General features: G+C 44.5%; 1 protein-coding gene across 2 annotated transcripts in view; it reads right to left on the bottom strand.

The window, feature by feature from the left end:
• Window positions 1-1,476: 1,476 nt before the first annotated feature.
• The window catches only part of AP3S2 (adaptor related protein complex 3 subunit sigma 2), a 68,170-nt gene continuing 44,826 nt past the window's right edge, over window positions 1,477-24,820 (bottom strand). For both annotated transcript variants that reach the window (XM_037734647.1, XM_017517305.2), the window contains 2 exons: window positions 4,446-4,553; window positions 1,477-2,760 (listed from right to left, as the gene is read on the bottom strand). In XM_037734647.1, coding sequence (XP_037590575.1) covers window positions 2,632-2,760; window positions 4,446-4,553 — 237 coding nt within the window. In that variant the 3' untranslated portion in view covers window positions 1,477-2,631. The remainder of the gene's footprint in view (window positions 2,761-4,445; window positions 4,554-24,820) is intronic.

Genomic DNA, 24,820 nt, shown 5'->3' with positions numbered 1-24,820 from the left:
TGCACAGGGTGAGGGGGAGGCCCTCCTCCCTGGAGAGGGCGGCATGATCCTAGTGGGCCGAGGTCAACCACCAGTGCCAAATGGAACACAGCTCACACTCTCAGGAAGATATCCCAAATCAAAATCCTGGGACTTTCTTTTTTTTTTTTTTTTTTTTTTTTTTAAATTAAAAAATGTTTTTTTTTTTTTTTTTTTTTTTTTTTTTTATAAATTAGAGACAGGTTTCACCATATTAGTCAGGCTAGTCTTGAACTCCTGACCTCAGATCCACCTCCCTCGGCCTCCCAAAGTGCTGGGATTACAAGCGTGAGCTACCACACCCAGCTGGGACTTTGTTTCTTAACCTTTAAACTGGAAACACTTCTTGCTACCAGGATGGGGCCTGGAGCATGCAGCATGGGGCTCGGTGTTTGGGGAAACAGAGTGGGTGTCTTTTGCTGAACAGACTTTTGTTTTCTTAAGTTTTGAACTACATGAATGTATTTCCTTTTTTGAAAGGAAAAATTGAAATAGGAAAGAATTTTAAGTCTTTTGGAAAGAATTAATCATTTTCATGGAACTACTTCCCTATAGGGGGCCTGTTTTCACATCTGCCAACTTCTGCTGAAAGACTGCAGATGGAGAGAAGGGAGAGTCGTAACCCTGAAGATGGCATTCACCAGCCTACCAGTGCCAATGCCACCATGCTGGCATGTGAGTACGGCGCACCCTGGGCTAACAATTACCACAGTGAGACTGGCCCCCTGTTACGGGAGGGGAGACTCAGGAAGGTGAAAATCAGAACATCTGCCAGGAGCCGACAAATCCTTCTGGGACTCTCATACCTCAGAGACTCTCCAGTTTGGCTATTGCTAAACGTGGACTAGCCCCACCTCTGATCTGAATATTCATGCCAATCATTGCTGCATCCTATTTGGAACGCCCTTACTAAAGACTGGTCCACAAGATGAGATTTAGCTGTGCTGGTTCAAACCTGGCTCCCCTGCTGTCTTTTCTGGTGAAGCTGGGTGAAGAGGGTTTTACCAAGTGGGCTCCATGGTGGTGGAGGCGGTGGGGAGAGAAGGCTGGCTCTATATGTGGCAGAGGCCTGAATAAACAAGGATCTGAGAGGGCTCAAGATACCCTGAGTTAGTCCTCAATGTGGCAAGTAGGGGGCCATGGCCAGGCCTAGCAGAAAGGGGGCTGTTTGGGGTAGGGCCCAGCAGGGCGCGATGTGATCAGGTAGAAGTAGGAAATGGGTTACTGTCCTGTAACTATTCCATATATCACAAAGCCACTGACTGCAGTCTCCGCAGATGCAGGCTGCTAGTCCGATGAGAGACTCAAAGAATGAGGCAGCCCTGTTCCTAGTTTCAGCCAGTGCATGTCATGTCCAGGCCCCAGAGGGGCGACACCAGCTCAGGTTCCCACCCTCCAGAAGCTGGCACAGGTGGCAGTGGGTTTCCTATGGAGGCAGCTCATTCATAACGCATAATGAACCTTCTGTTCCTGTCAGGAGAATATATTTTAAACTGGAGAAGAGTCATAATTCTGGGATGTTCCACATGTTGTCAGCTTTAACCTGCTACAGTCACAGGACCTCGCCTCTGTGAGGAGGAACCACTGGCATGTGTGGGTGTGGAGGGTCCCTTTCCCTATTAGCAGGAATATGGTCTGTGCTAGCTTTATGATTTGGATTGTGTCCTGCACATAACACCTGTGAGAACAGAAGTGGGACTGGGGCAGTGCAGGGAGCGTCTTCTTCATGAGGTGGTAATCAAAAGGTTTGGCAATACAAGAGGATTCTGGAGGCCAGGCATGGAAGCTCATGCCTGTAACGCCAGTACTTTGGCAGGCCGAGGCGGCTGGATCGCTTGAGGTCAGGAGTTCGAGACCAGCCTGGCCAACATGGTGAAACCCTCTATCTGCTAAAAATATAAAAACTATCCAAGTGTGGTGGTGGGTTCTTGTAATCCCAGCTACTGGGAAGGCTGAGGCAGGAGAATTGCTTGAACCCGGGAGGTGGAGGTTCCAGTGAGCTGAGATCCTGCCACTGCCACTCCAGCCTGGACAGCAGAGCAAGACTTTATCTCAAAGAAACACAAAAGGATTCTGAGTATAACAATCTCAGTAAAGCCAGCGGGTGACTCTGGTTCTCCTAAAATCCTGTCCTTACTTGCCACTCACCACATCCCCAGATCTGTAGGGCCAGCCCTTTTCTACCTGCCTCTGACCCCTCACCAGCAAGGGAAGGCCATGGGATCTCAGAAGCCTGTGGTGCTAAGGATGAAGACTCTAGTGAGAGAAGGGGCTTGGCCCTAGTGAGGAGGTTCTGGGAAGCAGGACATTCCCTTGGGAGCGCCCGTGTGAGAGGTAAAGGTCCAAGTGGCTTGGGCACGCTGACTTCCTGCTGAGGAAGGCAGGGCCCCTCACATCTGCAGTGGCCGTGTGCATCAGAGAGCGGCATGGCTGCAAATGTGAGAACTGGGTCAACAGGAATCCCGTCCCCATTCCATGTCAAACAGTCTTCCCAAGACACAAAGATTCTGGGATCTCAGGCTTCCCTCTTCTAAGGCTCAAAATGGGTTCTGTTTCCAGATGTGCTCATCTTTGCTTGCCTTAAGGACTCAATTTCAGCCCAATCCTTGACCCTCAGACAAACTGGGACAGGTTGGGAACTTTAATGTTGAGATCGCCAATGTTGATGTTCCGAGGAATCTCAGGCAGGTTGATGTTTTTCACGGCAGACACGGCCCGTGCAGGGGCTGCTGAAAGGCCACCCTGAGAAGAAATGAGAGGTGAGTATCAGACAAATTCTCAGTGTTATCTGCTTAATGCAAAAAAAAAAAAAAATAAAAAAAAAAAAAAAAAAAAAAAAAAAAAAAAAAAAAAAAAGCAAAAACAAAACAAGAAACCAAATAACAGGTGAGGGATCCCTAGAAAAATTCTAAACTGAGCACATACAACAGAAGTTTTAATTCCCCCCCCTTATTCCTCAAAAGTAGCCAACAAAACGATCTTGAGGTTACATGGGGTTTGGCGCAGGGATGCAAGGCCTGCAGTCCCACCAGACACCCGCTCCTCAGAGGGGGGTGTGGCCTGTGCAGTTTCACAGCACCAGCATCTCACAGTGCCTGGTACATGGTGGGTGCTCAATAAATGCTGAAATCATCTCAGGTGGTTTGTCAGGGGCACTTTTTGCAAGAGACTGAAGATTCTTATTGAAAAGTGCAAAGTCACAGGGAAATTCTTAAAAGGAAAAGGAAAGTCACAGCTCTAGAGCAACTGCTTGCCAACTAACGTGCGATGAAGAGAGCTGGCTTTGGACGTGTCATGTGGCAACAAGCTGGGGGTCAGTAACATGCAGAAGGTGGGGGTCACAGATACAGAAGGGCTGGTGACAAAGTGCAAAGAGTACGGACATCTACAGCCAATCCCACCTGCCAGGCTCACCCTCATGTGGGGAGAAGGGGAAAGGTGGATGAAGACTGTCACAATCCTTCTTCCCCTATTGCTTTCTTTCCTAATACCAACTCCGATTCCGCCCTCACCCAGCAAGTCTCCATTCCTTCTCATTTCTAACCCTCTTGCCTCTGACTCACTTACTATTCCTGGAATCTTCCCAGCCTACATTTCTGAAAGAACTATAGCTGCCACAATAGCTGTGGTCTGGAAAAGCTTCTTCAGCAGGACTGCCAGTCCTCACAGAAAGAAGAATTCCTGGTTTCGCAAGATCAAGTTCCGTTATACAAGGCAAAGAAGCTCTTTAAGACACTCAGATAATTAAAGAGGTAATTTGGTCAGCTATTTCTGCATGTGAAAGTATACATGTGTAACCTCTGCACCCTGGTAAGGCTAAGGAAGGGGATGGAGAGACCTCAGAGGGAAGGGACAGAATTCACATGAACATCTGTACCAAAACCAGCACCATGTGGGGGTGGACTGGGGTATGTTATTTCCAAACCTAGCCCAGACTCTACTGTTGTTTTTTATAAGGCTAACTGGAAATAAGGAAACTGGCAACTCTGAGGTCTGAAAGACACCACGAGAAATGGCTGCTGGGAGATGAGACTCAGAGAGCACAGAAACTAGGAAACCACACTGCAATAGAAGGAGAGGGCTCTGGGTCCCTCCAGGGAGCCAGCGGCTTTGAAAGGAGGAATTACAAACCACAAACATGGGCCATAGCCCCCAGGCCAGAATCTGTGTGCCTTCCTCTGCCATCTGGCTTTTCCATTCACTCTTCTACCCTGGAAGTCTGAGGTTTCAATCCTTGTTACCTGTTCAATTTTCGAGGCTGGTTGACCTTCAAATCTATCAGTTTCAATGGACTCAAGGAAGAAAGAAGATGAGTATAAAACATTTCCTGAGGTTTCACAGCAACATAAACCAACATATATACACCCTTCTGCTTTTGCCCAGATTTTCTCTAACCAGCCAGGGCTAGAGCACAGCTGCTTGCTCACCTCGGATTTCTCCAGCCTGTTTTGAGCTTCAATCTGAGCCACGATTTCATTCATGTTTGTTTCCAACACCATCCCACCCATTACCACCTCCTGGAGGATGTAGTGTACCTAAAGGGGAAGCAGAAACCAGAAGAGTCAGGAAAGTCTGTGGTGGTCAGGGTGTAGCCCACAAGGTTTCCTTGTCCTGCAGCAGCAGAGTGGTCAGATACGACACCAGGGCCTGATTCACAACTCAGACACTCAAGCCCTCCTGCTCATCCACCTCTTCAGGGATACCACAAGGGGTCCCTCCCAGGTCTTGGCATATCACAACATGAATCTCTCCCCTCAGCAGGGATAGAAGTAGATGCCTGGCTACACTCAAGGCAGAGGTGGTAGCACGAGCACAGGCTTCAAAGTCACACAGCTCTTGTTTAAATTCCGGCTCTGCTACTTGCTACCTGGGTGGCCCTGGGCAAATTATCTTTAAAGTGCTTCAGCTTCCTTCCAGGATTGCAGTGAGGGCTGGATGAGATAAATGTGTGTAGTGCACCTAGCCTGCTACCCAGGACACACTGTGTTCTAAGTAAGAAATGATGGCTTTCACTATTAATATTATCACCATCTACACTGACTGTCATTAAGTAGTAGGTCCAGCTATGACAGAATAATCCCTATCCAAGCAGCTGAAATGAACGTCTCCCACCTTCCACAAGGCAGATCCTCCAGCCTGGGCTCCAATGGAGGGACGTGATCAGAGCAAGATAGAGCCCAATTCCTTTGCAGCCATCCTTACCTCATTTCTTACCACTTAGATTAGAAAGCAAATTCAGCATAAACACCTTTCTAAGCATGAGGCTCACCTTTGGGCTCAGGTTCCACCCAGCTAGTGGTCCAACAAAGCCGAATCTCAGTGTACCAGTGTGTTCAGTCAAGTTGGTAAGATAGCAAGTACAACCTTCTATTATTAACTAATTGCCAAATGATTGGGATAGTCCTAGGGGAGGTCAGAGAAGAAAGGGAACAGTGGCTAGAGAGATGAGAGAGCTTCACAGAGACAGTGGGAGGGCTGAAGCTGGGCTCTGACCTCAGAGAAGCAGGGAAAAAAAGTTCAGGTAGAAGGCATTGGAAGGAGCAGTTCAGCTGGCGTATGGGCAGGTATGCGGAGCTCCTGGATCTGGCTGGGATGGCAACTTTATTTACGCAAGAGAGAGCCTAAGACAAGGCTGAGAATATAGTTTGGGTTGAGAATATAGTTTCTGGAACAGGGCTTCTCAGCCAGGTGCTAGTGACATTTGGGGCTGGATAATCCTCTGCTGTGGGGCTGTGCTGTCACTGTGGCCTGTTCACTAGCATCCCTGGTCTCTACTCATTAGGTGCTAGTGGCACTCCTCCAGCTTGGCCATCAAAAATGTCTCCAGAAGTGTCATATGTGTTTCGCGGTCAGACTCACCCCAGCTGAGAACCACTGGTCTAGGGTCTAGAGGCAACCAGCAGTTGACTGTGTAAGCAATGGAGAGTGAAGAAGAAAGATATGTCTGCGCGTCTGGGACTTGTGTACTTTTGGCATCTGAAGTCCTCTGGCATTGGCTCGGCTCCCTGTATTTTACCCTCAGTAAGTGCAAGGACTTCTGATCTTGAGGACACAGTGAAATAAATCAAATGTATTCCTTGTATGTGTGCCCACACAGCCTTATCAACCACTGTTCTGTCTACATACACACACTCTCTCATGAGGCGTTTTCGCATTTTATATGAATTATTCATTAGCTATATCCAAATGAAGATTTAATGGTAAAAGTCTCATATTTAGATAATTTACAAAATGTTAAACAAGACCGGTTTTAAAATTATTGCCTGGGGAAATTCCACTGTTTATATTTCCCCATCAAGAAACAGGACTCTGAAAACAGTATGGTGGTTCCTCAAAAAATTAAAAACAGAATTACCATATGGTCCAGCAATTCCACTTTTGGTACACACTCAAAAGAACTGAAAGTAAGGACTTGAAGAGAATGTGCATACCCACGTTCATAGCAGAATTATTCACAACAGCCAAAAGGTGGAAGCAGCCCCACTGTCCATCAACAGACAAATGGATCAACAAAATGTGCCACATAAATGCAACAGAATATTATGCAGCCTTAAAAAGGAAAGGAATTTTTTTTTTCATCTGAATTAAGACTCTGTAAAAGGGGAGGGAATTCTGACACACGCTGCAACACAAATGAACCTTGAAGATAGTATGATAAGTGAAACGACCCACACACAAAAGGATGAAGACTGTGTGATTTCACTCCTGGGAGGCACCCAGAGTAGTCAAATTCAGAGAGAAACTGGACTGGGGCTGCCGTGGGCAGGGGAAGATGCTGTTCCAGTCTGGAGGTGCTGTTTTGCAAGATGAAGAGCTCTAGAGACGGACAGCAGTGACAATCTGCTGTCAGCTTAAAAATGGGGTAGACGGTAAACTGTATGTCACATATTCTACCACAATTTAATTAAAAAGGAGAGAAACAGTCCTCTATACCTGCACTTTTTTTTTTTTTTTTTTTTTTTTAGACAGAGTCTCTCTCTGTCGCCAGGCTGGAGTGTAGTGGCACAATCTTGGCTCACGGCAACCTCCGCCTCTTGGGTTCAAGTGATTCTCCTGCCTCAGCCTCCCAAGTAGCTGGGATCACAGGCACCCACCACCACCATGCTCGGCTAATTTTTTTTTATTTTTAGTAGAGACGGGGTTTCACCATGTTAGCCAGATGGTCCTGATCTCCTGACCTCATGATCGGCCCACCTTGGCCTCCCAAAGTGCTGGGATTACAGGAGTAAGCCACTGCGCCCGGCCTGCCTTCATTTTATTTATGAAGAGACTGATACATTTTATATATGAGGAAAAGGCAATAAAACGATCCCAATGTCATGTATATTAGTAGCAGAATGGTGTTGATTCCAGAGCTCATGTTCTACCCTTTACATCATACTTCCTCAGAATCCCAAACTATGTCTTCCATTCTATTCATCCCTGACCCCTAGTCCATATGAAATCATAAGACTTGCCTTTGGTGTGTCAAGATCTTGTATTAATGCTTTCATGCTTTATGTCCAAGGCCTAGAACAATGCCCAGAGTAGGCATGCTGAATGAATGAAAGGCTTTTCATAGATCTGAGTAGCATATTCCTTGGGTTTTAGGGACTTGGAAGATGAAGCCGGGCGCGGTGGCTCACGCCTATAATTCCAGCACTTTGGGAGGCCAAGGCGGGTGGATCACGAAGTCAAGAGATTGAGACCATTCTGTTCAACATGGTGAAATCCCGTCTCTACTAAAAGTACAAAAAACTAGCTGGGCGTGGTGGTGCGTGCCTGTAGTCCCAGCTACTTGGGCAACTGAGGCAGGAGAATTGCTTGAACCCAGGAGGTGGAGGTTGCGGTGAGCCGAGATCGCGCCATTGCACTCCAGCCTGGGTAACAACAGCGAATCTCCATCTCAAAAAAAAAAAAAAAAAAAAAAAAGGGACTTGGAAGATGGACAACAGTGTGGTGGTAGGGGCTTTATGGAGAAGGTGTAGTAAAAGGTCTAATATATGATGTCATGGGGACTAGAGTCTGGTTAACAGAAAAAGTCAGTTAAAACTTCTATTTAACACTGTACCATAAAGTCAGCGTTTTCAAATGCTGTTCAAAATGTGTTCCAAATGCAAAAGGAAGAAATAAAAATGCAAACTCCATTTTTGTGATAACTAGAGGATATCCAAAATTCCAAACCCTCAAACAGGTAGAAAAGCTGTCAAAAACAGGGAGCTCAGGCAGGGACTCCTTCGCTTCACAGAAGGAAAAGAAGAAAGAGTGCTACAGGGAGAGGACACAGGAGCTGGAGATATCAGAAACATCTGCAAAAATATGTACTTCCTGTGGGTGAAGGACACACTCTGGTACCAAATTAGTTCCTTGTTTTAAGAAGGCAGGAACGTCCTTGGACCTGAAGTAGAGGCTAAATGAGAAATCACACCAGCTACATTTGTCTCACACTCTGTGGCAGTGGAGAAGACATCCTTTGCATGTGAAGATGCTGAGATACACCTTGCCTATCTCGATTGGCTGGCTAGAGACAAAGGGTAAATGAACTCACCCAGAACCCCAAGGCAAGGGAACAACGGCAGCCAGCCCAGAACACAGTCTTGGGAGCTCCCCCAACAAGCATCCTGCAAACAGCTGGTTCCTGAAAAATCTGCCTATTTAAAGATGCATATACAAGAAACCTCAACAGAATCTATATAAATATACGAGAAAAAATTAGGAAAGAAATAGGAAAACCAAATGGCAGACTAAGACCATAGACTGGGAAAAGGGCTCCCTAGATAAAGTGGTAAAACAGTATTTTACACAACAACAAAAAAAGAAAACTTGATAAAATAGTTGCCTCATGAAACAAGAGCTCAAAGCTGAAATGCAGGAGCTTTGGCAGACGCAGGGAGACAAGAAGAGAAGGCAAGCTGTATACGAGCAGAACTGAGGAAAGAAGTGAAAGGAAAAATACTGTTACAGAAATGAAGGTGAAACTGGAAGAAGTGAAGGGAGAAGAGACAGTCGTGTGCTAAAAACACACTAGGAAAAGGGGAGATACGGGAAAAATAAATGAAACCAAAAAGGGCTAAAAGGAATAGAGAGGAACAGTTACAGAAGACAGGAAAGGAGATGCAACATTTGCATAAAAGACAACTTTAACATGAATGCGAACGATATGTAAAGATATGTTCATAAAGATAGAATCCAAGATGTTTCTGAACTATAAGAGGACTGGGGTCTACATATTGAAAGGTCACACGGTATCCCAGGGAAAACAAATTCAGAACAGGCAGTGCCAAGAGACACCTTTAGGTAAGATTTCTGGGTTTCTGCAACCAGGCAAAAAGATCAAATCACTTAAAAGAGGGGCAAAATCATGAAAATGTCCACATTAATATTTAATGCTAACAGGAAAAAGGAACAATATTGACAAAATTCTCAAGGCCAGAAGTGTGACTCAAGGACTTTACCCCCAGTCAACTGTCCAGCAAGGGTAACAGAATGGGGACCATTGTTCCCAAGTATTTATTTTTCTTTTATTTTTTTTTGAGACGGGAGCTTTGCTCTTTCTCCCAGGCTGGAGTGCAATGGCGCGATCTCGGCTCACCACAACCTCCGCCTCCTGGGTTCAAGCAATTCTTTTACCTCAGCCTCCAGAGTAGTCAAGATTACAGACATGCACCACCACGACCGGCTAATTTTGTACTTTTAGAGACAGGGTTTCTGTCACAAAAATACTTGACCACACCTGGCCAAGTACTTCTTAAGGAATCTACAAAAGGGGGCACTTGTGCCAACCAAGAGGTGACTGGAAAACCTATGGCAGGGCCACGTGCGGTGGCTCATGCCTGTAATCTCAGAACTTTGGGAGACCAAGGTGGGTGGATCACTTGTGGTCAGGAGTTCAAGACCAGCCTGGTCAACATGGTGACACCTTGTCTCTACTAAAAATACAAAAATTAACTGGATAGTAGTGGCGTGTGCCTATACTACCAGCTACTTGGGAGCCTGAGGCAGTAGAACTGCCTGAACGCAGGAGCAGGTTGCAGTGAGCTGAGATCACTGCACTCTAGCCTGGGCAACAAGAATGAAATTCTGTCTCAAAAAAACTATGGCAGGAAGTCTCATGGTAAGCAATGAAACTACGTAACTCCAGGTCTAAGACTAAAATAGGATCAGGGTAACAACAGAGCATAAATACTACATGCTTTGACAATGTAGAAAACTTCAGCTAGCAAAAACTAGGAAGAGATGAGGGGAAAAAAGGAGGGAAGTAGAATACAAACACTGATTACCTCGCCCTCAGCAACAGAGAGTCCATGGACAGCATTTAAAACTGGTAACTAAAGTAATGAAGATATGGTTAATCTGATTTTTACTGTTACTTTTCCCGTAAAGGTCCAAACCTATCATCATTTGCTATAAACAAAATTTTGAGAGCCAGTAAACTTTTCACTAGGGCCAAAAAAAACCTCTTCTTTCTCTTTTTTTTTTTTTCTCTGAGACAGGGTTTTGCTCTGTCACATAGGCTGGAGTGTAGGGCATGATTATAGCTCACTGCAGCCTACAGCCTTGAACTCCTGGGCTCCAGCAATCCTCCTGCCTCAGCCTTCTGAGTAACTGGGCCTACAGGCATGTGCCAACATGCCCAATTTTTTGTTTTATTTTAATTTTTAAGTGGAGATGAGGTCCTGCTATGTTGCTCAGGCTGGTCTTGAGTGCTGAGCTCAAGGGATCCTCCCACCGCAGCTTCCCAAAGTATTGGGATTACAGGTGTGAGCCAGTGTGCCCAGCCCAGAAGGATCTGTTCTGCTGAGTAGAGTTCTATGCCATTAAAATGTCGCAAAAAACTCACCTGGAAGGCATCATCTACAATTTCCAGTTTATCTGAAGTTAGATGTCAGACTGTAGTAAGTACAGAGACCCTAGATTTTCAGGATCCCTCTACCTGCACTCTTCCATAGTTATCTTGCCCAAACCTAATTCAACTTCATTTCCTTTTCAAAGTAATTTGTCCTTCCAAAGAATTCTTCTTAGTTTTCATAGAATAATTTTATTTTCCCTTTTTTTTTTTTTTTTGGAGACAGACTCTTACTCTGTTGCCCAGCTGGAGTGCAGTAGCGCAATCTCGGTTCACTACAGCCTCTGCCTCCCAGGTTCAAACGATTCTCTTGCCTTAGCCTCCCAAATAGCTTGAGACTACAGGTGCCCGCCACCACACCCAGCTTATTTTTAGTAGAGACGGGGTTTCACCATGTTGCCCAGACTGGTCTTGAACTCGTGAGCTCAGGAAATCCTCCCACCTTGGCCTCCCAAAGTGTTAGGATTACAGGCAATAAGCCACCACGCACAGCCAGAATAATTTTCTTTTCTACCTCATAGTTTAATCTGTTTATTATTTAATCAATTACATAATTACTGTACCAGTTTACTGGCATAAACAGATCTGGAAACATCACAACTGACCTTTGGTAAGCAAAATGACTCAAGTGGTGTAATTGAGCAACGGATGAGCAAACAGCTGCCCGTGTTAATACTGCTAGTCAGTTCAGACTTGTCCACTGAATATAAAGCTGACCATGAAAGATGGCTAACATTTCTCTGAGTGGAGATAGAGGGGATGTGAGAAAGTTGGAGGCTGCCAAGCATGGGTGTGGGGAGCAAGCAGTCAAGAACCAATACTGAACTCATGTACCTAAAGAACTGGAGGTACAGTCAGGGCGCAAAGAAGGGTTCTGTTAAACAAGAGAAGTTGGCTGATGGACTGACCTTGAGGATGCCTGCAGAAATCTAGGTAAATATCTGAGAACACTGAGAGATAAAGTCACAAAACAACACAGGGAGGCTGGCAGGAAGGCAAATCTGAAATGTGAGTCATTCAGATGGATTTGAAACCACAGGAATAGAAGCCAAGAGGCTGTTTTCAAGAGGCCTAAACCCAGCCTCAGACAGTGTGCACTGAACAAATATGAATTATCAAATAATAATAATTCAACTTTCTACCCAGCAAGCATGGGAAATAATGACACTAGCAAAATTCATTCAGAAGTGTTTGTTAACAGAGTTTAAACAAAAGTGCAGCTCGATGCGGTGGCTCATGCCTGAAATCCCAGCACTTTGGGAGGCCAAGGCAGGCGGATCACCTGAGGTCAGGAGTTTGAGACCAGCCTAACAAGGAGAAACCCCATCTCTATTAAAAAAAAAAAAAAAAAAAACAAAAAGTGCTACTGATATTTTAGTTCTTACCAAATCCAATGGTAACTTAACCTAAAACTAATTACAACCAGGATGAGTTTCGTCTGACATAAAGATTAGAATAACCCCAATAAACCAACAGGATATCTTGATATAAGGGGAAGGCAATAGAGAAAATACTTTGGTTGATAAATCTGAAATCTAAAAAGGTAAAATGAAGCATAGATACTGATGTTTTCCAAGATCAAGATACATAAGTTTATGGCCACATTTTAATGAGTCAAAGTTGTTTTTTTTTAGCTCTGTCCCATTTAAAGTTTCCTCTCGGAACCCCTCAAAACGGTCAACAGTAGGAATGAGTATTGTAGTCAAAATGTCAGCTCCTCTAAAGACAATTTAACCTGCTATTGAGTCTCTCCACTCTCCACTCCCACCTCTGGACATCTGTGTCTCTTCATTTTTTTTTTTTTTTCTTGAGACAGGGTCTTACTCTGTCACCCAGGCTGGAGTGTAGTGGCCTGATCTTGCTCACTGCAACCTCTACCTCCCGGATTCAAGTGATCCTACTGCCTCAGCCTCCCCAGTAGCTGGGACTACAGCCGCACAACACCACGCCTAATTTTTCTATTTTTTTGGTAGAGATGGGGTTTTACCATGTTGGCCAGGCTGGTCTCAAACTTCTGACCTCAGGGGATCTGTCGACCTCAGCCTCCCAAAGTGCTGGGATTATAGGTGTTAGCCACCACACCCAGCCTCATTTTTTCTTGTCTAGGATGCTGTCACCTCATTCCCATCCCTTAAGGTACTTGCTTCTATAACTGGACCCACTTACTGCCTGCAACACAAAGTTAACCTCTACAGACAAAAGTAGATCAAGATCAGGCATAGTGGTTCATGCCTATAATCCCAGCGTATTGGGAAGCCTAGGCCGGAGGACTGCTTGAGCCCAGGAGTTCAAGATCAGATTAACCAACATAGTGAGACCTCAGTCGCTATTTAAAAAGAAGTTTAAAAACTAGCTAGGCTGTCGGGTGTGGTGGATCATGCCTGTGATCCCAGCACTTTGGGAGGCCAGACAGGTGGATCACCTGAGGTTGGGAGTTCGAGACCAGCCCGATCAATGTGGAGAAACCCCGTCTCTACTAAAAATACAAAATTAGCTAGGCGTGGTGTGGCCCATACCTGTAATCCCAGCTACTCTCGAGGCTGAGGCAGGAGAATTGCTTGAAACCAGGAGGCAGAGGCTGCAATAAGCTGATATCATGCCATTGTACTCCAGCCTGGGCAACAAGAGCAAAACCCCATCTCAAAACAAAACAAAACTAGCTGGGTATGGTGGCACAAGCCTGTAGTCCCAGCTACTTGGTAGGCTGAGGTAAGAGGATCACTTGAGCCTAGCAGTCAAGGCTGCAGTGAACTGTGATTGCATCACTATACTCCAGCCTGGGAGACAGGGTGAGATACTGTTTGAGAAAAAAAAAAAAAAAAAAAAAAAAAAAAAAAAGATTAAAATGTAAAATGAGCCTGCTAGTTTCATATCAGAATTGACTCTAAGAGGAAAATATGAGTCTAAGAGGAAAAATAAAAATGTCACTTCAAGTATAAGATGTGCCTCAGGAACCTAGCTCTGGAACTACCAGAGGTGGAGACCAGTCAGTTCCAACAGCCCTCCAGAAGGTCAGAGGATTCCATCATCTTCAAGGGTTCCATCCCTGGTTGTTTCTGACTGAAATCAAAGAGAGTTCTGAATCGAATCCCATGTCAACAGACATCATCACTTAATAACAGACTGATCTGAAACCTAAAGATAATACAGAAGACGGCATAAGCAATTACTTTTTACTCTAGTGAAAACACATAGTCTAGCCGGGTGTGGTGACAGGTGTCTGTAATCTCAGCTTCTTGGGAGGCTGACGCAGGAGAATCACTTGAACCCAGGAGGTGGAGGTTGTAGTGAGCCGAGATTGCACCATTGCACTCCACTCTGGGCAACTGTGTGAGACTTTGTCTCAAAAACAAACAAACAAAAAAACAAAACCACATAGTCTCCAAACCTTAAATGAGTCATGTTCCAAAAGTTTAAGTATTTAAATTTACAATGCATTTTTCTATAAATGTAGTAAGTAATGTTCTCAGGCTAGCAGCTAATGAAAGCAGACTTAAATTCATAAACTGACCCAAAATGTGGTACCAGAGAGCACCCCTGCCACTACACCTAATATGAACAATACTGTTTTTATAATAAAATGTAGTTCTGGACTGGGATGGCAGGATCCCATCTAACAGGCAGAGAAGGCAAGTAAAATCTTTTGAGGCACTAGCAGCACGTTAATGCACACTACATCCCAAGCTTAATCACATTCATAGAAACCTCTAATCTATATCAATCCCTCTCTGGGTGACGTACACTGGAGGGCAAATGCCTGCTGTGCTACAAAAGACAGGGACTCACACTCCCACTGTGGAGTCATCCTCAAAATAAATGTGTCATACACAGAAGATAAAAATACCAATCAAATATAAAAGAGCATGGTCACAGTGCTTGTATGAAAACATGAGGATGCCAATTCTGCAACAGTCAAGCTTTAAAAAAGAATTGTTCATCACTGACAAGACATCTAGTCTACCATATAAAAAGCTGAGTGCTGGAAGCTTTTTCTACTCCTTCATGGTATAGCTGGTTTCATTAATTCCTAGGAAAGGGCTTCGGAGAACAAGTAGGGAAGAGACTGTTGAGAGGCAGAAAATGCATCATTTTCTTGTCTATACTTGAGGGCATGGTGGCTATGAATGAGTCAAAGGGTAACAAGATGCTCTGAGAGGACTCAGCACTGACAGGGGAAGAGAAAGTCATCTGAGAGTCATCTTGGCCCAGAGTCGGACTCTAGTTCCCATATCATTCATTTTAGAAAGACATGAAAAGGGGAAGGAGATATCTTTATGAGTAGAATTGAGGGCCTGGTACATATGCCTTTTTCTCTCTCACTCACATTTTCATTACAAAGTCCAATGTTTCATTGGTGTTTTAAAGCCTGCCAAGGACTGCCTAGCCTCATTCCCTTGCATCTCTTTTGCTTAAAAATGAGCATATGTAGCTAGATTCAGTGACTATTGGCTGGATGTCTCTGTAGGTATAACTGCAGTGAACTGTATGAAGCACAAGAACAAGCAGCAGGCAAATTTCACTGCACTGAAAAGCTGACTTCTAGTCAGGGAGACAAAACTATGCATGAAAGAGTTGACATAAAATCACCATTAAATCATTTTAATAGAAACCTTCAAAAGTGTATTACATACTCCCATGATTTCTAAAAAAGAATATTCTGAACGTAACTGAGCTTTTTTTTTGTGGGGGGGAGTGCTTTTTTGCACCTCACTGTTAATATCTACTAATAAACTGTATTTTAATGCTGCAATTCCTTCAGGAACTCTCAGGCACACAGAGCTGTCTGGTCCTAAGCAGCTCTGAAGAAAGCCAAGAAAGCAACTTGCTTTGTAAAGTTCTGTTTTCCCTTTCACCTGCTCTAGTGTTTTCTGAATCACTTTTATAAACTTTTGGATCTTCAGACTGGACATTTCCATGGCTTTCTCTAGATGTCGTCTTGTCATAAAATCCCACAAGACATTCAATCCCTAGCCCCAATTTGTTTCAGTGAGCCCACTGTACCTACCACAAAAAAGGTAGTGTGTTAGGTTCAAGGCATTCATTGATTTTTCTTTCTTTCTTTCTTTTTTTTTTGAGACAGGGTCTTGTTCTGTCATGACCACTCAAGCTGGAGAGCAGTGGTGTGATCATGGGTCACTGCAGCCTTGACTTCCCAGACTCAAGTGATCCTACATCAGCCTCCTGAGTAGCTAGGACCATAGGAGTGCATCACCATGCTCAGCTAATATTTGCATTTTTTGTAGAGACAGGGTTTCACCATGTTGCCCAGGCTGCTCTTGAACTCCTGGGATCAAGCAAGCCTTCTGCTTCAACCTCCCAGAGTGCTGGGATTACTGCACTTGGCCAATTTTTCACTAAAAGAACATAATCTCTAACAATGTCTATTTTCAAAAATGCTTAACATAACAGAATGACAGGAGCTGGAAGAAGGAAATGAAGATAAGATGTGGACCCTGTTCTTAAAGGGTTTAGAATCAAGCAAGCAAGATTAAACATGCACAGAATTAACTATAATAAAAGGAAGTGTGTGATAAATACTATGACCCAAGTACAAAGTGCTATGTTAGTTCAGAGAAGGGTGGCCTTAAAACTTAACTGGCAAATGAAGAAGGCATCCTGGCAGAGAGAATGGCAAATTACCTAGCAACTCATTCATTATTCTTCATGCTCGACTAATTCAGCTTTTTTTTTTTTGAGACAGAGTCTCACTCTGTTGCCCAGGCTGGAGTGTAGTGGCACGATTTTGGCTCACTGCAACCTCCACCCCCGGGTTCAAGCAATTCTCCTGCCTCAGCTTCCTGAGTAGCTAGGATGACAGATGTGCGCCACCATGTTGACTAATTTTTGTATTTTTAGTAGAGACGGGGTTTCACCATGTTGGCCAGGCTGGTCTTGAACTCCTGACCTCGTGATCTGCATGCCTTGGACTCCTAAAGTGCTGTGATTACAGTCGTGAGCCACCAAGCCTGGTTCATCTTCTTTTTTAATTAATAAAAGAATCACTCACTCACTGGCCTCACGTTTTGTGCTCTTTGAGTATATATAGTTGACTGCAGCAAAGTATACTTACTACCTATTATTACTTCCTTAAAACAACCAATTCCTATTATGAGTCAGGGTTCTCTGTGAAATCACTTTTTTTTTTTTTTTAATGTTCTAGCACTTTTTCTTTCTAGCCCAGTGTTTCATCCTCCTTTGGCTCCTACTTGTTTGCACTGCTGGTCCCAAATGCCAAGCACAGTGCTAAGTATAAAAATGATCCAGACCTTGTCCTCTTGAATTTTATCCTTCCTAGGTTGCTTATCTGCCAACAAAACATGACACAAACACATTTTCCCCACATTTAAGATGCCAAAGCAGGCAGAAACACTACAGGCAGCATTGCAGAGTGTAGTGGGAGCGGGTCCAGAATCAGAGTCCAGGATCTGAATCTGGTTCTATCACTTACCAGCTGTATGACCTTAGAAGAAATGAGGCTTCCTACCAATAAACCTCAGTTTCTTCATCTGTAAAATAGGGAGAACCAGAGTTCTTAGCTGCCAGGCTTATTCTAAAGATGAAAAAGGATGATGTAGGAAATAAATGAGGCACTTAGGTATCTATGATTCTTGGTTCTTAGTAAGTATGTGATAGATGTTGGTGAGTTTGGTAGTCATTAATCAAGCTCATCTTGACTAACCTCCTTCCCAGTGCAGGACTGTGTTCTTTGGCTCCTGCAATAGTACAGACCGTTCACTCTGGTGACAGGTCCTTTGCCTCCGTGCAGAGAGTACACTACTGTTTCCAAGCTGCTGAGTCAGCTGTTGAGCAGCAACAACTGGCAGAGAGTTTTTAACTGCACTGAGCTACTATAAGCATCAAATAATTTCCACCCGGATCCTACCTGTGTCCTCTGGAGCAACGGCAAATAAGTCCTTGGCCTCTACCCTGGGATTCTATCACTCCACCTAAGTTGACCACATAGGCAGGCAGATAAGTGAAGCACAATTTGGCTATCAAAAAAAAAATAAATAAAATCCAAATGCCATACCTAGACCTCACAAATCTGTTTCTAAGGAGACTGTCTCCATCCCCACGGTTCCTGCTCCCTCTAAATTGCTGCCCATGGAACAGCCCTGGGCCTCATTCCATCCGCTTGCCCTTTACATGTTGGATCAAAGACTTATGAAACTGTAACATCCCTAAAGACAAGTCACATAAATAGTTCAGTATCATTGGAGCGTAAAGTACAAAGACCTCCATGAGCACGCCCAGCCTGAGAGAGCATGCCCAGAGGCAGGCTGGCATGCTCATGGAGGTCTCTGTACATGAGAAGGGGCTGTGGCTTCACCCTTTTGGCCGTGGTCCCTAACTTTTTAAAAAAACATTCATGAAAATTCACTTGAATGATACCCTTCCCTCAATCACTAAGTGTCACTGAACTATCACAGGATTTAGAGGAAGGTGGTGGAGAGGAGTGAAGCATGTCCTTCTCCTCAAGAATCACTGCAGGTGGGGGGATCCATCATTTAAGCAAGGGAATTAGTCACAAATACATTTTAAAATACATCATTAGGCAGGTGTGTAAAGGATAGTTTTAGGGTACAATACAGGAGGCAGAGAGACTAGCAAGAAAAAAGTACAATAAAGACAAATTCACCATTTATTGAACTAAGCAATTATTCACTAACTCCAACCCTCAAAGAATTGAATGGTGGATATTACTGTATTTTATCAAATCTAAGGCTTCACTGATTGTAAAACATACCATTATTTTATGCGCTACTAAAAAAGAAAAATGACATACCATTGATTATAAGAAAAATTTTGATTTGAGATGTTAAAATTATAAATGGTACCTAAAAAGTGAGTCTAAGAATCATTGAAATGTGGTATCATTCCTGTTTTACAACTGAAGAAAATCGAGGCACAAAGGGGTTTTTAAGAGGGCTGCATAAATCACACAGTTAGAATCTGGTAGAGTCAGGAGCCCACAAAGCCACGTCATGTAGAATCCCATTCGAGGAACACAGGGTTCCTAGTTCCTTCTGAGTGCCCCCAGAGGCTATCCCAAAGAGGCAAAGGCAAAGTGAAAAGCGAGCCCACTCTGAAACTAGCCAGTATGCACAAGTCATAATCTTGAAAGGCAAGGTCTAATAGAATCTGGCTTTTAAAAATGAGCCTTGGCTGGGTATGGTGGCTCATGCCCATAATCCTAGCAGTTTGGAAGGCCAAGGCAGCTGGATCACTCAAGGTCAGGAGTTTGGGACCAGACTGGCCAACGTGGCGAAACCCTGCCTCTACTAATAACACAAAGATTAGGGCCAGGCATGGTGGCTCATGCCTGTAATCCCACCACTTCAGGGGGCCAAGGTGGGTGGATCACGAGGTCAGGTGTTTGAGACCAGCCTGGCCAACATGATGAAACCCCATCTCTACTAAAAAAACACAAAAAATTAGCAGGACATGGTGGCATGCACCTGTAATCCCAGCTACTTGGGAGGCTCAGGCAGGATAATTGCTTGAACCCGAGAGGCAGAGCTTGCAGTGAGCCTAAATCGCACCACTGCACTCCAGCCTGGGCGACAGAGCGAGACTCCATCTCAAAAAAACAAAACAAAACAAATTAGTTGGATGTGTTGGCGCGCACCTGTTGTCCCAGCTACTCAGGAGGCTGAGGCATGAGAATTGCTTGAACCAGGAGGAAGAGGTTACAGTGAGCCAAGATCGAGCCACTGCACTCCAGCCTGGGCAACAGAGCAAGACTCTGTCTCAAAATAAATAAATTAAACTAAAAATAAATAAAAAACGGGTCTCTACCTGTGCTAATCAAATAATATACCTGAAAAGTATACCTTGAAAATAAAAAAACAGGCTGGGTAAGATGGCTCACGCGTATAATCCCAATACTTTGGGAAGCCAAGATGGGCGGATCACTTGGGCCCAGGAGTCCAAGACCAGCCTTGGCTACATGGAGAAACCTCACTTCTACAGAAAATAAAAAAAATTAGTTAGGCATGGTGGTGCATGTCTGTAGTCCCAGCTATTTGGAAGGCTGAAGTGGAAGGATTACTTCAGCCTGGAAAGCAGAGGTTGCATTGAGCCGAGATCTTGCCATTGCACTCCAGCCTGGGCTCAAAAAAAAAAAAAAAAAAAAAAAAAAAAAAAGAGAGAGAAAGAAAAGAAGGCTGGGCATGGTGGCTAACGCCTCCAATCCTAGCACTTTGGGAGGCCAAGGCACGTGGATCATTTGAGATTAGGAGTTTGAGACCAGCCTGGACAACATGGTGGAACCCTGTCTTGACTAAAAATACAAAAATTAGCTGGCAATCACTTGAACCCGGGAGTCAGAGGCTGCAGTGAGCCAAGATCATGCCACTGCACTCCAGCCTGGGCAACAGAGCAAGATTGTCTCAAAAAAAAAAAGAGAAAAGAAACCCACAAAATTGGGACAAATATCTATTTCACATCAGCTAATCAACTCTGAGTGTCCTGTACTGTTTGGATCAGCAACAAAGTATTATATACTGACACTATACCAAAGGAGTTTACAATCTACTAGAAACAAGATTAAAAACATGAGAACATGAGCAAGAAGACAAATAGTTCGAAGAACTATGATACTGAAGTTCAGAGAAAGCTTCATCAAAGGTAAAAGTTGGGTTGGGGCTGGGCACGGTGGCTCACGCCTGTAATCCCAGCACTTTGGGAGGCCAAGGTGGGAGGATTGTTTGAGTTCAGAGTTTGGGACCAGCCTGGCCAAAAAAGCCAGACCTGTCCCTTAAAAGAAAAAAAGAAAAAACGTTGAGCTAGGTCTTGACGTTTAGAAAGCTTGCTAAGTAGGAACAAGGGTACTACAGGGTGGGACAGTAGCATGGGCAAAGGCAGGGAGGTGGAACTTGGTGTGGTGTGTGTGGAAAACAGAGGAAGATAAGTCTCACGAACCAAGAGGTCTACGTCCCAGGGCAGAGACAGCCTGAGGGCTGAGAGGGTCCACAGTCCAGAGACCCCTGGAGGCCAGAGAGAAGAATGTAGATTGAGGGAAGATAAAGAAATGTTTCCTACAGAAGATGAGAGTGGGTGAAGGAGGTTGGGGGAGAGACTGGATTTGGGAAATGGCAAGAAAAGAAAAAAAGAAAAGCAAAGGGAGAGGTGGAGCTGAAGAAAATACTGAAAGAAGGGATGTCACCTGGTGGCTGCATGGAAGAAGGCGACGTGGGCATCCCTGCAATTTCATACCTTAAAGGAAGCTGGTATTGCTGAGAACTAGGAAAGTTAAGCAGAGAGGGTGGGTGAGGGGTAAGTGGAGAGGTCGGGAGGAAGGAGGTGGAGCGGGGAGGAGCTGATGAGTGGTTTGGTGTACACCAAGCTCATCCAACCTGAGGCCCAGGGCGGCTTTGAATTCGGCCCAACACAAATCTGTAAACTTTCTTAAAACATTATGAGATTGTTTTTTTGCGATTTTTTTTAATTTAATTTTATTTTTTTAGCTCATAGCTATCATTAGTGTTAATGTATTTTTCTTTTTTTTCTGAGTCTCGCTGTGGCCCAGGCTGGAGTGCAATGGGGTGATTTCAGCTCACTGTAACCTTTGCCTCCCGGCTTCAAGCAATTGTCTTGCCGCAGTCTCCCGAGTAGCTGGGATTACAGGTGCCCATCATCACGCCTGGCTAAATTTTTGTATTTTTAGTAGAGATGGCGTTTCGCCATGTTGGCCAGGCTGGTTTCGAACTCCTGACCTCAGGTGATCCGCCTGCCTCGGCCTCCCAAAGTGCTGGGATTACAAGTGTGAGCCACTGCATCTGGCTGTGTTAGTGTATTTTATGTGTGGCCCAAGAAAATTCTTCTTCTTCCAATGTGGCCCAGAGGAGCCAAAAGACTGGACACCACTGGTGTATACCATGTCTGAAATGGTGGCAGGTCAGCAAGATGGAGAGGGGCTGCACCCTCCTGGAAACACAAGCCTTTAGTGTGCATCAGAATGAGATGTCTATTTGTGACCCATCTGTAACAGAGTGGATGAACACTCAAGGGTGACTGCATAAAGGGAAGAGCTAGGAAGGTGCCCATTTCCCCACTCACTCTGCAGAGGCTCAATGCTTAAGGGGCCACAGCTAGTCGGCAGGTAAATCTTCCACTCATTCCCTGAGACTTCTGTAACATTAAATGTGATACTGGCCGGGCGCAGTGGCTCACGCCTGTAATCCCAGCACTTTGGGAGGCCGAGATGGGTGGATCATGAGGTCAAGAGATCGAGACCATCCTGGTCAACATGGTGAAACCCCGTCTCTACTAAAACTACAAAAAATTAGCTGGGCATGGTGGCGCGTGCCTGTAATCCCAGCTACTCAGGAGGCTGAGGCAGGAGAATTGCCTGAACCCAGGAGGCGGAGGTTGCGGTGAGCCGAGATCGCGCCATTGCACTCCAGCCTGGGTAACAAGAGCGAAACTCTGTCTCAAAAAAAAAAAAAAAAAAAATGTGATACTGACAGAGTAAATCCAGGTATGTAGATTCTGAAAATCCAAAAGGATGCATTTAGGTAGTGACTCAGCAAAACACAGAAAATATGCAGCTTCAGGCTTTGACAGGATGCCTTCTTTTCCATGTAATCAGCAGTTAGAACAGGGAAGACAGACCTGGGCATCACTGTGCCCTGAGATGCTGGTATAGACCTAGTTAGCTTCAGAAACAGGTTCTACAAATTGTTTTCTACAGAATGAACCTTAATTCTTGAAGTCATAAGCAGATAAGGTCACAAAGAATCAATAGTGACCAAGATGTAAATCTATCTACTTTGAGACTGTAAAATGGGTCCTACAGCCACACTCTGGGCCCTTTCCCTTGCTGTACACAGACTCCTTTGGCCCTCCCCACTTGTGCTCTGGGAGTTCATCACAGTTCCTAGCCTACGACAGCCTGAAGACAATTTATCAATTTATCTGGCCTCAAGCTCAGAATTTGCTGTAGAGGAGCAGAAAGCAATTTGTTTACCATGCTAGGGAATCAAATGTACACAGATAGAGGACTGCCTGTACTCTTCAGTATACTGGGCCTAAGAAAACTAAAGTAATATATAAAAAATGTGTGCACACAGTACAACATTAAAAAAAAAAAAAAACTAAAGTAATATAAAAGCCCTATGTGCACACAGTACAACATTTTTGCAAACTGAGTCCCCCATGCTTGCCTCATTCCCCTCCCTAGAGTCAGTTTCTTCTGTAACAGTGACCTACAGTGATCTCTTCGATCCTCTTCCCCACCCTGACCATACCTGTTACTTCCTCCTTGCTCAATGCATTTTTCCTACTGACTTGCCTGTTGTCCTTCAAACATTATTCTCCTGCCTCAGTCTTTGTACTTCCTGTGCCAGCTGCCTGGAATGTTCTCCAGAGAGCCACATATCTCTTACTTGGGTCAGGATTGTAATTCTAAAAGACACAACCCTGAATGCCATAATCCTGAACGTTGAAATCCTAAAAGACCAAAATCCCTAAAGTCTAAAATCCCAAAAATCACAGTCCTGAGAGATTAACATACTGAATGCTGAAATCCTGAAAGCTGAATTCTGGAGAAGGGATTACTGTATTTTTGTTTGTGTGCAGGATAGTTGTCATATTAGGCGAACTACTCCTTGCTATTGTCTTTATTTGGAAATTAAATATGGTTTAAGGAGCTGCGCATCGGTATCAAGTTGACAGGGGTGGATTTGTGAACTTAACTTTAGGTGTCAACTTGACTGGATTAAGGAATACCTAGAAGCCTGGTAAAGAAGTCCTCTGGGTGTGTCTGAGAGGGTGTTTTCAGAGACTAATGCATGAGTCTGAGCAGACCAGGTGGGGAACATTAGTCCTCAATGTCAGCAGCACTATCCATCAGCTCAGGGCCAGGAGAGAACAAGTCAGAAAGTGGACTGTACTCTCTCTCAGAGCTGCAGCAGACTTTTTCTGCTGCTTTGGACATCATAAATTTAACATCACAAAACTGCACAGCTGGGTGTGGTGGCTCATGCCTGTAATCCCAGTACTTTGGGAGGCTGAGGCAGGTGGATCACCTGAGGTTGGAAGGCAGAGGTTTCAGTGAGCCTATATTGCACCACTGCACTCCAGCCTGGGCAACAAGAGTGAAACTACATCTCAAAAAGAAAAAGAAAAACAAAACCCTGCATAATTGCAATACTGACTTTGTGTCAACATGTGTAAGCATTGTGTGTGTATGTAAAAATGCTGAAACTTCCTCAAAAAAGAAAGAAATGTCCTTTTTGGACATCTGCATTTGTAAAAGATAAAATTTCTTGAGATTTCAGCTCTTTGGGCAACTAACTGTATTTGTCGTGGTGACCCATCAGGTTTTTGATTGATCTTATCAAAAGACTCTGGTCATGTGCCATGGTATTTCAGATGACTATAGCCATAAAGTTGGGTGCACAGAATTGCCAACCACAGTGATAGGTCTTTATACATTTCCCTTTTTACCCATTTCTTGATAAATATAGTTTGTCTGCTCAGAACTGTGATGTGACTGTCATTAGTATACCTGAGTGTTTATGTATGTTATTACTGCCTATTACATAAAGTAGCCTATGCAGTGTTCTGTCGTTTTATGTTTCTCAAATAAAGCCTCTTGTTTTTATTTTGAGACGGAGTCTTACTCTGTTGCCAGGCTGGAGAGCAGTGGCACAATCTCAGCTCACTACAACCTCTGTCTCCCAGGTTCAAGTGATTCCCCTGCTTCAGCCTCTTGAGTAGCTGGGACCACAGGCACGCTCCCTGCTGCCCCCGACCCCGTCGGCTAATTTGTTGCATTTTAGTAGAGACGGGGTTTCACCATGGCCAGGATGGTCTCGATCTCCTGACGTCGTCTTGGCCTCCCAAAGTGCTGGGATTACAGGCGTGAGCCACTACGCCGGCAAATAAAGCCTCTGTTAAAAATGTAAATAAATAGGCCGGGCATGGTGGCTCATGCCTATAATCCCAGCACTTTGGGAGGCTGAGGTGGGT

This window comes from Cebus imitator, unplaced genomic scaffold (assembly GCF_001604975.1).
Source record: "Cebus imitator isolate Cc_AM_T3 unplaced genomic scaffold, Cebus_imitator-1.0 Scaffold19, whole genome shotgun sequence".
NCBI classification, from domain to species: Eukaryota; Metazoa; Chordata; class Mammalia; order Primates; family Cebidae; genus Cebus; species Cebus imitator.
The sequence above is the reverse complement of the archived record's forward strand: the minus strand, read 5'-3'. Positions and strand labels throughout refer to the sequence as shown.